The sequence below is a fragment of the Panthera pardus genome, unplaced genomic scaffold (assembly GCF_024362965.1).
Source record: "Panthera pardus isolate Hobbes unplaced genomic scaffold, ASM2436296v1 HiC_scaffold_22, whole genome shotgun sequence".
Lineage (NCBI taxonomy): Eukaryota > Metazoa > Chordata > Mammalia > Carnivora > Felidae > Panthera > Panthera pardus.
The window spans coordinates 15,731,967-15,744,050 of NW_026526788.1; the positions used below are offsets into that span (position 1 = coordinate 15,731,967).

The following is a 12,084-nucleotide window of genomic DNA, read 5'->3' on the forward strand; positions in this document are numbered from 1 at the left end:
AAGTTTAATTATATCTATGCATGAAAATGCAATTTTGTGAAATCAGACATTTCTGTGCCTGTTTTTGAAAAAAAAGTAGAAATCCTTTGGCACTTCTCAGATGTATAATGAACGGACCAAAGTGAATTATGTTCTCTTTACGCACATAATCCTGCTTCAGGTCTGCTGGTTTTCATTAATGAAAATTCATTAAAACTACTAGGGACAGTCATCCATTTTTTATGACTTATTTAGACCTATGTTTTCTTCATAATACATATTAGACAAATCTAATATTTTACTATTTTACTCTTCTTACTGACAATATTAATAGGCAATTCAAAATTAAGATGTATTTAGAGATATGAATAAACTTTTTTAAAAGATGGTTTATCATTTTTTATTGTTTTTTAAAAAAATGTTTATATTTGAGAGAGAGAGAGAGAGAGAGAGAGAGAGAGAGAGAGAGAAAGAAAGAGATAGAACATGAGCATGGGAGGGGCAGAGAAAGAGGGAGACACAGGATCCGAAGCGGACTCCAGGCTCTGAGCTGCCAGCCGAGAGCCCAACGCGGGGCTGGAACTCACGAACTGCGAGATCATGACCTGAGCCGAGATTGGACGCTTAACTGACTGAGCCACCCAGGCGCCAATCATTTTTGCTTAGATTGGTATTTAAGGTCTTCTTTGTGGGGTCATTATAGCACAAAGTTAAATGTTTAAGGTTTAAGAAATTACAGGACATTTTCAGACAAAAGTAATTCTTACTTGCCTCCATTATCTTTGCAATTGTGTTTTGCAGTGCAGTCCTCTCTTTCACAAGGATTCTGAGATTTTTAAGCTGAGTGTCAACCCTCCTAGCAGATGATGGAAGATATGGTCCTTGAAACATAATACAGGAGCACACACACACGATCATCACTGTTCCACGACATACAAACTCTCCTACAGGAAAATGTGAGCTTGACTCAAAAGACAATATTCCAAATCCACACCCCGGATTGTTATGCATTTAAACATCTGAAAGACATGTAGGCATTAAATACATTTCAAATCCCAGGAGAGTGTGATCAGACTTTGAAACATATGACCCACCAATGAATTTAGGAAAGGCAAAATGATTTGGCCATTCACTGAGTAAAGCACTTCCCTTTCATGTATCATGTCCAAAGGCTTAAGACCCATAAAAATTCCTCAGACTCTCTACTTTTAAGGAAATTTCTTTCCTTAAAAAAAAAAAAAAAAAACAAAAAAACCCAAAAAACTTTCCCTGAATAAAAAGCTTTTTACCTAGTTTTAAAGACTCAAACTTTCCTCATTCTTCAGATACTTTATAGCTTGGAAAAAATAGTTCCCTTTCAATTTTAAACAATGAAAATCAAGACAATTCTTAATTATCCTAATTATCTTCATATAACTTAAGTTATATTCAAACCAACAAGTGTAAATTAAGTTACTACTATGTGATTGAGAAGATTTTAGATCTCCCTTCAGTCATAATAGAAAGACTGACCTGTATAGAGAAGAAGAGAGAGTAAAACTTACATGTGAAAATCATTTTATCTGGACACTCTATTTGTGGCAAAGGAAAGTCTTGGTCTTGTACATTTATTCTAATAGCAACAGAACTATAATTTTATATAAGGACATATGTGATGTATCAGAAACTGGCCATGACACTTAACGTGTCAACTTTTACAAGGGAAAAGGGAAGGCTTGGACTCTTAGAAACCGAGTATTCAGCGATCCTTTGTTTGCACAGACCCCACAGGATTCCCTAACTCCGTAAGATACAGTAACATAAACACAGTTAAAGGGAAGGATAACAGAGAGTAAGAGCCAGAGTATCTCAAGGAAACCAGAGAGAAAGCACACCCCCTGTCCATGGCATTCACATTTTAAAGTTGCTCAAGATGAATCAGGTGCTTTACTTTCAGTCTCCAGCAGACAAACCAAAAGGAAAACATCATTAACTACAACATAATCCAAGACCATATAACAGAAGTACGCCAGTTGTGAGGAAAATGCAATTTTCTTGACATTTGGTTTCCCCACTGGAGTTAAATGGAAAACTATGATTGAAGCATGAGATTCATAAAGATATTATCAAATCCAAGCTCCCAATTTTGACAGAAGGAACATTCCCAGGGAAACGAGGGGTCATGTAAATCTCGGTGTTGTAATCAAACCCAAGGAAGTTTAACAGAAAGACTCTTTCTACTTATCTGAAAACTGATCATTTGTTCACATGTTTCATGGAATGCCTTGGTTTAGTGGGCTAAAAGACATGGCTTGATGTAAAAACAAAATTTGGACAAGCATCAGTTTGAGGTGGTAAGCACCGTATATCTATAAGGTCATTAAATTTGTGGGGAAGCATGACATTTGAGTTACAGGAGAGAAAACAGGCGCATAGATACATAATTACAATATGATGTGTCTGAGTTCTAAATTAGATACATAGTAACTCAGTTATAGGGCCACTGCCCTCAGGCACCTATGTGCTTGTACTTTGTTCAAGGTACAAACCATTCCAGGTCAGATGCATGTCGGTTAGTATGATCTCCTAACACCCCTGTCTGGAAGCACTAAGTGTCTGCATAAAGCTGTGTCTCCCAGAGTTGGCAAAGGGGAATCAAAATCTTGCTTTCTGAGGCCTTCATGTAGACCTCTTGTTTACATCTCCATTGTACAGAGCGAGTAGGGAGAAAATTGTCATAAAAGGATCCACTAACTTCAAGGGAAATAAACCACAAAAACTGTGAGACACAGCTGATGCTTTGGATTTCAGGAATCCAACCATTTTTCCTTTAAAATGTAGTTCTCTCAGGGCACTGGGCATTTCCCCCCCCATGCCATTATTTTCCTAGGGCATTAATGTTTACTTATTTTTGAGAGAGAGCGAAACAGAGAGAGAGCGCAGGCAGGGAAGGGGCATAGAATCTGAAGCAGGCTCCAGGCTCCGTGCTGACAGCTCAGAGCCTGACATGGGGCTCAAACCCACAGACTGCAAGATCATGACCTGAGCCAAAGTCGGATGCTTAACTGACTGAGCCACCCCGGGGCCCCAGAAGTGGTTAAAGATTTTAAAAGGCACCTAGTGCTAAAGCAACATTTGCATAAGAGGAGACTGGCCTGAGATCAAGTGTGAGGCCCCACAGAGACTTAATTTCTGGGACTGAATCCAAGTGATTGGACTCCCAGCCCACTACTGTTCCATGTAGGACGCAGGAGAGCATGTCTGGCTGTGCATCCTGGCCTCATACTGACTCTCTGACCACCTTGGGCAGGTTGCAGACCACTCCTGTGCCTGTGTGTCCTCTTCCGTAAATTGAGATTAATAAAGGAATCCCATGGGGTTTCCCAGGGAATGAACGAGTTAACTTCCGAGTATCGTGGAAACGTGAGATACAGGATAGCTATTTGTACCATTCTGGACGTGAGCCAGGCCCGGCTCTGGCCCTAGTAAAAGATGCTGCCCTGGGGACTCACACTAAACCCTCACGAATGTGCTGGAATTGTTTTTCCTCAGACCCGTGTGAGCAGGCACAGGGCTGGGGACCAGGAGCCCTCAGAAGCCCCGGCCCAGCTCCAAGCAAATATTATCGCTCCTGCACTGCTAACCTTGAACACTTCTACACGCTAGGCCGCTGAGGAAATCTGCATCCTTCAGACGTGCTCTTGGCCTTTGTCCCTCAACAGCATCACTCCGCTACGTATTCTTGCCACGTCTCATGCTTATTTAGAAAAATGTAATAGAGAATTAGGGATTGACAGTGAGGACCGTTTCTCTTTTGATGCTGTTTCAAAATAGTATTTTCTTTTAGTCCACAACTTTCTTAAATCTGCCTTCTTTAACAACTCAAAGATGCAATGTTCATAGTCTTTTCGACACTCAGTAGACATCAAGTCAACATTTTAATTCAATTTTTCTGACACTGAGTTTTTCTGAACTTCAGTTCGTAGACAGAAAGCCTAATCCTTATGGCACGAACTTCTGGAAAATATCCTCACAATGCAGAGAGTTTTTTTGTAAGTCATATTTAACCTCCCCTTGTATTTGCATTAAATCGGGCTCTGGGTTGCCGTTAAGACGACATGTGGTAAACTGGAAAAATTAGTTAATAAATTGAGAGGTGTTTCTAAAACAAGAGCTGATGTGTTCCTTTCACAGAGGGACTTGTAATTCACAGAGGTCATCTCAATGCCAAGAGCAATTAGTTGTCTTGTTAATTGCCTCCTGATTTTTCATAGAAACTTCTATGCTCTGTTATTTCTGCCAACGTTGTGTTTCTGCCACATTCCACTCCTCGCTTTCCAGGGGAAGCATGTGGTGTGCAGGGCACAAGGAAAGTCCTGGAAAAAGGTCAACCCAAGTGAATCCTGCCTTCACTGGCTGCTGTGGGCTCAGTGGTTCTTGGAAAGTTACTAGACCTCACTAATTGCCGTTTTCCCCAACAATACAATAAAGAATAATTGCACCTACCATACAGGTAGGAGTTTTATATCTTTGTATTGTTTGTTTGTATTTGTTTATTTTTTAATGTTTTATTTTTGAGAGACAAAGAGAGAGAGAGAGAGAGAACACGAATGAGTGGGGAAGGGGCAGAGAGAGCGAGGGAGGCACAGAATCCGAAGCAGGCTCCAGGCTTTGAGCTGTAGGCATGGAGCCTGATGTGGGGCTTGAACTCACGAACCGCGAAATAATTGACCTGAGCCGAACTCGGACACTTAACCGACTGAGCCACCCAGTTTTTGGGCATGCTTGTTATTATTGAAATAAATTCTACTGGCTAAAATATGTAAAGATTTTTTTTTTTTACAGTTCTCAGAAAAATAATAAAGAGAAACAGATGGCATTTATTGTTATTAATAAGGAGGACTCATAGATTAACACTTCCCAAAGTACAAACAGGAACAAAAAAGTTAGTGTTCAAAAGTCCAGCTTAATCTTACTGACCTCACATGGGATATTATGAGTCATATGGCAAATACTCATGAATTTTTTTCAACCTTGCTTTTATTGGCTGAATAGTTGCTTTTGAACAGTTTTTTTTTTCCTATATCCTGGACACTGTTTATTTGACTTAAAAATACATATGTAGCAAAATATTTGCTTGTAGCTAATTGCTTTTTTAAAAATCATTATAGCATCTCCGTCATAGTGGTCTGTTAGTCTGATGTAAGCAAATGTATCAGTCATTTTTTATTACTAGAGGACATTTCAGTAAGTGATATTCAACGAACACCCTTGCCCCAAACATGGGACTTTTGCAACAGAGAAGGTGCTAGACATTCTGACGCATAGCCCTGCAGGTGGGAGTGTCACTTCCACAGGGCTGCAGCCAGGACTGATAGCAGTGATGATGTGTAAGAGAATAAAATGTTAAGACCCATAGTTACATAATCAATTCAGATTAGTAGACTAACACACATCTTTGGTTCCCAGTCTAAGATTCACATGCACATCAACCTGGGATGCATACCACAGGAGAATAACGGTTTCGAAGGGAACAACACTGCCAACACTGGAGATGCCCCCTTTCCTTTGGGATTTTTCTTTTACTGTGCTAAAATATCCATCATTAAATTCACCATTCTAACCATTTGTTCAGCGTCTAAATCAGTTACCTTGAGCCCATTTACATTATTGTGCGACTGTTACCACTGTTCCTGTGTAGCACTTTTTCTTCTTCCCAAATTGGAACTCTGAAACCACTGTGCACTAATTACCCCACTCCCCTCTCTCTGCTGCCCTCGCCCCCCCCCCCCCCCCACGAATGGGATGATTCTGGGAACCCCACACAGTGCAGGTATACCTTTGCCTGTTTGTTTCTTGCGTATTTCACTTGGCGTATGGTCTTCAGGGTTTATCCATGATGTAGCATATGTCAACATATCCTTCTTTTGTAAGACTGAATAAAATTCCACTGTTTGTACCTCATTATGCCCATCGTTCCGCCTGCCAATGGATACATAGATTGCTCCCACCTCTTAGCTATTATGAATAATAATAATAATGCTAGGAACAATAGGGAACCAGCTTGCCTCCTTACTTTCAGTTCTTCTGGGTATAAACTAAAGGTGATACTTTTAACTGATGCTAATTCTTGTATTAAAGACTGAAGAGAGAAATTACTATCGATTTCCTTCTCCCTCTCCCTGCAATTAGAATAACGATCGCTTGTGACCAATGGAAATCAATCTGGTAGAATCAGTTGTGACGGAGATATCGACGTCAAACCAGAGTAAATGTGGTGGATACTCCCAAACTAATACTTTTGTTCTGTGTCCTTTTGACACAATCTAGGAAGTACTTTACCATGACATGAACATTCAAACTTCTTGAGCCAGGGACCAAATAAAGCCTTATTTATTTACTTTTTCGGTCTAGTTACTGGAATGTTAACTCTGTAAGGGCAGAAGGGAGTCTGTTTTGTTCGCCTCTGTATTTTCCACACACCAGGAATACAATACAGATTTTCTTAAAAAAAGTGAACTTTGAACCAGTCTGTAAGCATATTAGATATGCCACTTCAGAACATATATACACAGCTTTCTTTTATTATCATTTATATAGCACAAATTGTTTCAATAATGTTCTCATTGTATTGCCTTTACCTTAGCATGTTTTAGTAACACCCTTAATCCACTATCCGTATTTTAAGCTAGTAAGTATATTCAATTTACCAGTATATTTTATTTTTTTAAATGTTTATTTATTTATTTTTGAGAGAGAGAGCGAGCGAGCATGAATGGGAGAGGGGCAGAGAGAGGGGAGAAACAGACTCCAAAGTGGGCTCCAGGCTCTGAGCTGTCAGCACAGAGCCCAGCGCAGGGCTGGAACCCATGACTTGTGAGTTCATGACCTGAGCTGAAGTTGGACACTTAACCAACTGAGCCACCCAGACGTCCCTAAAATTTTTGTTAATGTTTTTTTTATTTTTGAGAGAGAGACAGAGAGAGAGAGAGACAGAGAGAGAGAGAGAGAGAGAGAGAGAGAGAAAGAGAATAAACAGGGGAAAGGCAGAGAGAGGGGGAGACACAGAATCCGAAACAGGCTCCAGGCTCCAAGCAGTCAGCACAGAGCCCGACGTGGGACTCGAACTCATGGACCGTGAGATCATGACCTGAGCCCAAGTCAGATGCTCAACTGACTGAGCCAAAGGCATCCTGATTTACCAGTACATTTTAAAGTCTCATCTTACTTAGTCAATTCTACAATGTGTCCTCTTTCCCTTCCTATAATACACAATTTTTTAAAATTGAAAATGATTATGCATTTCCCGATGAACTAAAGGAAATGAACTTGCACGAAGAGTAGATGCAGTATTGCTGCCCCCTGCTTCACAGACAGTGGTGTGAAAGCCTCCTTCCCAGTCGTGGGCTGCTTCCCTGTTTGCTAAGTGGTCTCTCCATCAAACCCCGGAGCCTGGCGGACCCAGAATCTTGCTGTTTCCAGTAAGATTTTTGCTGCTCTACTTGTGAATTGAAAAGAAGTGCTTAGCTCACTCCCACTCTGATTAAATTGGGAAAGGAGAAGATTCCAGGCGTCAAGGCTAAAGGCAGCTCTGGGAAGTGTCCACCAGCTAAGATTTATCACTCCCACCACCTCCCGAGCTCCTGCCTCCAATCACTGCTCCAGGGAGCGCATTCTCCTTTTGGGGTTTGGCTCCCTGTGCTTCCTCTGCTGAGACTCTCCGCCCCATTTAAGCTTCACTTTGAGAAAATGTAACCACCCTTGGGGGCCACTCAAATTCTTCATCCTCCAGGGAGCACTCAGCTCTTTCACCAAGTGAAATGTCTCCTCCTCTGAGTCCATAGGGCAATTTGTGCTTTCCTAGATGGCTTGGTTATCACAGCACATATTTGCGTCAATACAGTGTTAAAGTCCCTGCCCCTCCTTCTCTCTCTCTTCCCCTCTCTCCCCTTCTGCCCCCCGCCTTTTCTCCCTCCCCTTCCTCTTTCCATTTCCCTTTACCTCCCTCTCTCTCCCTCTCTCTCTTCCTTCTCTCTCTGCATCTGCAACAGCCTTGCCATATTAAACAAGCCCCTCCCCCCATCATAAAATCTCTAAAAAGATGAGAGTTAAAGATGAATTCTTGATTTCTGATACCACAGTACATGGGGGAGGGATGGGGACCTGTTAGGAACTAAACCTCAGGACCAATCTTGATTTCCTCTAATGCCCCACACATAATCCATCAGCAAAGCCTTTTGGCTGTTTTTGACTCCCTTGTGACCACTGCCCCAGCCTCCCACTGTGGTTCAGTCCACTTTCAAGTCTCTCCTGCAAAGTCATGCGTTGGCCTGTCTACTCTTGTTTCAAAACACTGCTAACCACCCCCACTCCAACCTGCCCAACATCCAGGATAATCCTTTTATACTGGATTATGTCATGCCTCTGAACAAAACAGTTCAAAGACTTCCTTTCTAACACATCTAGGAGAACCCCCATATTCTAGTCCTGGGCTATGTTTCCAATCTCCTCTCCAACCAGCCTTCCAGCCATGCTGACCTCTCAGTCCAACTAGCTTTAGGGACCTGACAGCATAATGAGCAGAATGTATCTTACCTAGAAATCGACAAGTCATGCCCTTGACCACATGACCACATGACTATAATTAAGCTATTAAATAGCTACTGATTTTATCAATCATTTGTTTCTTACACCAGTTTTTCCATATTACTAAGGTGTTAACTTTGATTTTATTTGTTTGATTGTTTTTTGAACTGCTGTATGTCAATTTCTAGGACTTACATAAGGACATAGGTACTCAAAAAATATTGACTAAGTGAACAGAATCAGTCAACAGTTCTTGGAACTAAAGTGTAAAATACAATAAAAATAAACTCTTTGGAGTTGCTTTGTACTTGCAAATCATAATGTGGTTTAGACATGATGAGAACAACCCTTTCGTGGACCACTTTGAGTTATAAGTGGTGATTCCCATCAGGGGTCAGTGTATGAAGGAGCTATTTCGCAGGCACAATACATGTGCGCATTTGCTTGGTTGACTTTTCCTCCTTCATACTTGGTGTGCAGAACATGGAAAAACCATATGTAAGAAGAGTTCTAATCATATGGTTCTGGTACACAAAGAAAAACGCAACTGATCATGAGTGGGATTTGCTCAGGAAAATTTAGGTTTTCTGTGTGCACGTTAATAGTTTTTAAAAATATATTCCTAAAATACTTTCAGGAAAATAACTATAATTAAGCATCTAAAATGCACTAGCCTACAAACTTTTCTCCCTGTGTAATACAGTATCTATCAATTTAGTTTTCAGTAATAAAATTAGTACAACTTTATGTACTGCTGGCCATTTACAAAATCTTTCAACATCTTTGATGATAACTAAGTGGAGAAAAGTGAAAAAAATTATCAACGTTCATCTTGGATATTGTGCTTTTTAAAAATTCAAAGTAGATTTGCTATTTTTTCTGACATATCTGAGTTTTCTTTAACTTTTAGTAAAGTGTAAAATTAGTAGTCCTGTGTTTAATTACGATTTTAAATTTTAGAATAATATTGCAGAAAAAATAATTTATTAAATTATTTCTTCTTTTTAAAAATTTTTTTGAGGTTTATTTATTTTTGAAAGAGAGAGACAGACCCCGAGCAGGGCAGCGACAGAGAGAGAGAGGGAGACAGAATCCGAAGCAGGCTCCAGGCTCTGAACTGTCAGCACAGAGCCCGACACAGGGCTCAAACCCACAAAGTGCAAGATCCATGACCTGAGCCGGAGTCAGGCACTCAACCAACTGAGCCATCCAGGCAACCATACGTTATTATTTCTTCTACTAGGAAATGGCAATTTTATATTTGCCACTAGAAACTCCATTCTGCAATCTTTGGGGCTATCCTGTATTAAACCTATTGAATGCCTGTATGGAGGCATAAAAATCTACTAGGAGACATACATTTTACTGATTTAATACCTTTTTCGGTGTAAATTAAAAAAGAAATTTTAATGTATTTATTTCTGAGACAGAGACAGAGCATGAGTCGGGGAGGGCAGAGAGAGAGGGAGACAGAGAATCAGAAGCAGGCTCCAGGCTCAGAGCTGTCAGCACAGAGCCCCATGCGGGGCTTGAACTCATGAACTCAAGATCATGGCCTGAGCCGACGTCACTCGCTCAACTGACTGAGACACCCAGGTGCCCCTCAGTGTAAATTATCATAAGTAATTTTTCCTGTTTTTGTAGTAAAAATAAAACATAAAAGTTCCATAGTATGAGCCTCATAATTAATCTGTATTTAGTTTGGCTACTTAAACTCATGTATCTCCGAGTTTCAGACTTTTTTTTAAACCACATGAATACTGAGTACTTACTCAGTTAATGCAAACTGCATGGTTACAGTTTACGTGTAATCTGAGCTCTTTACCTGAGCTCTGTGTGTTAAGAAAAGTCCTCCTACCTTAACTCTGAGCACAGAAGTAAACATTCTTGCATCTTCAGACACACCTCCAATGTAGAATTTTTTCTGAAACACTGGGGGATGATCATTTTCATCCTGAATTTCAATATACACTTTAGCCGTATTGCCTGGAGGATAAGAAATAATATATTTTTAATTGGTGGCTATTTACTAGAAAAAAATTTCACTGGAGTAAATACTTACTGTATTTTTTTTTTTTTGACTGAAACAATGGAAATGGCTTATATCAGAAAGTCATTCCCAAAAGGCAAGTCTAATACCCCGAGGTACACAGAGGACACTGAAAATGTTGCTTCCGGCATAATAATGTGAAGTTGCTGCTATTTCTTTTAATTACAATGTCTTGGCAATTCATTTTACTTGATTTAATAGGCACTAAAGTATTGTGTTCTACTAATTTCAATGAAACAATTCAACTGTTCATGTTCAGAAACACTTCACATACGCTACCAATGACACCAAAGTGACATAAATGTATAAACACCTTACGAAATAATATAAACTGACATAAACTAAAACAATATTTTTTTATTCTTAAGTGTAAAACTAGCAACGATAGTCTCTCAGTTTAATAATGTACAATATATATTTTTTTAATTTTAGGGCTGAAAGTAACCAATAGTTGAGGAGGGGAGCCAAGAGGGGGGAACAGCATGGAAGTTTTTTTGTGTGTCTTACGTCCATGAAATCCAGCCAGACCAACACTAACCATCCTGCACACCTAGAAAACTGACTGGAGGATTAACACAACAATCTGCACAACCTGAACCAAAGAAGTCAGCAGGTACGCGGTGCGGACAGATGAATTTGGGGAGCGAGAAGCCGCGAAAGGTAGGGAACAGCTTTTGAGGGTGGAGAGAGGTGGGGGGGGTGGGGGTCGGGGAGAATATGATAAAAGCACCCCTCCACAAAGGCAGCTGGAGAGAAAGTGGAAAATTGGAAACAGCCGCAGGGACTAAACTAAAAAGGGAGAAAGGAGAAAGGAGAGGGTTTCAATTCCATTAAGACTGTAAACAAGGGGGACGCAAAGGCTGCAACTCCGCAGCTCCCTACCTGGCGGTGCTCTGATGGGAAGGGCGAATCCCCAGGAGCAGGGTGGGGTCCGGGAGGTTCTCGGGCCACACGGGGAAAAGCGGTTCCACTGCTGGAAGGATACTTGGTGGAGACGGTTGAAGCCACCTGGTCCCAGCAGACCCCAGAAAACAGCCACATTCGCTGGGGCTGGAACAAGCACCCTCGTTAAGGGTGAAGCCTGGCGCCAGATGCGTGTTGTGAGTTTCCATAATCCCTGAAAAGCACCTGCTACACCATCTCACGAACTTTTTCTGGGGCGGGCTGGCACCCGGCCGCAGTCTCGGGCACCAGCAGCAGCAGGGTCCCGCAAGCGTTCCTGGGCGCGGCCGACACTCGGCCATTGCTAGGTGAGACCCTCCCGCAGAGGGCGGAACGGGTCAAAGCCACGGTCCTTCAGAAGTAAGGGGCCAGGAAAACAGCCGCGTCTGAGACAGAACTCGGGAGAGAAGTGCTGCCCGGGGCCTGGTCACGGACAGTGAGAAAGCGGGGCGTGGCCGAGGGCTGAAGACGGAGAACAGACCGGGTAGGTGGCTGACGCCATTTGCACCTCTGCCGCGCATGCGCATACGCACCCAAGAGCACCGCAA

The 12,084-nt window shown here is 41.5% G+C and overlaps 1 protein-coding gene across 18 annotated transcripts in view; it reads right to left on the reverse strand.

The window, feature by feature from the left end:
* Positions 1-12,084, reverse strand: part of PCDH15 (protocadherin related 15) — a 1,681,879-nt gene that overhangs the window by 92,451 nt on the left and 1,577,344 nt on the right. For all 18 annotated transcript variants that reach the window (XR_008425054.1, XR_008425055.1, XR_008425056.1 and 15 more), the window contains one exon: positions 10,403-10,530. Coding sequence is in view for 15 of the 18 variants with exons in the window: in XM_053910276.1 (XP_053766251.1) it covers positions 10,403-10,530 (128 nt within the window). In the remaining 3 variants the exon portion in view is untranslated. The remainder of the gene's footprint in view (positions 1-10,402; positions 10,531-12,084) is intronic.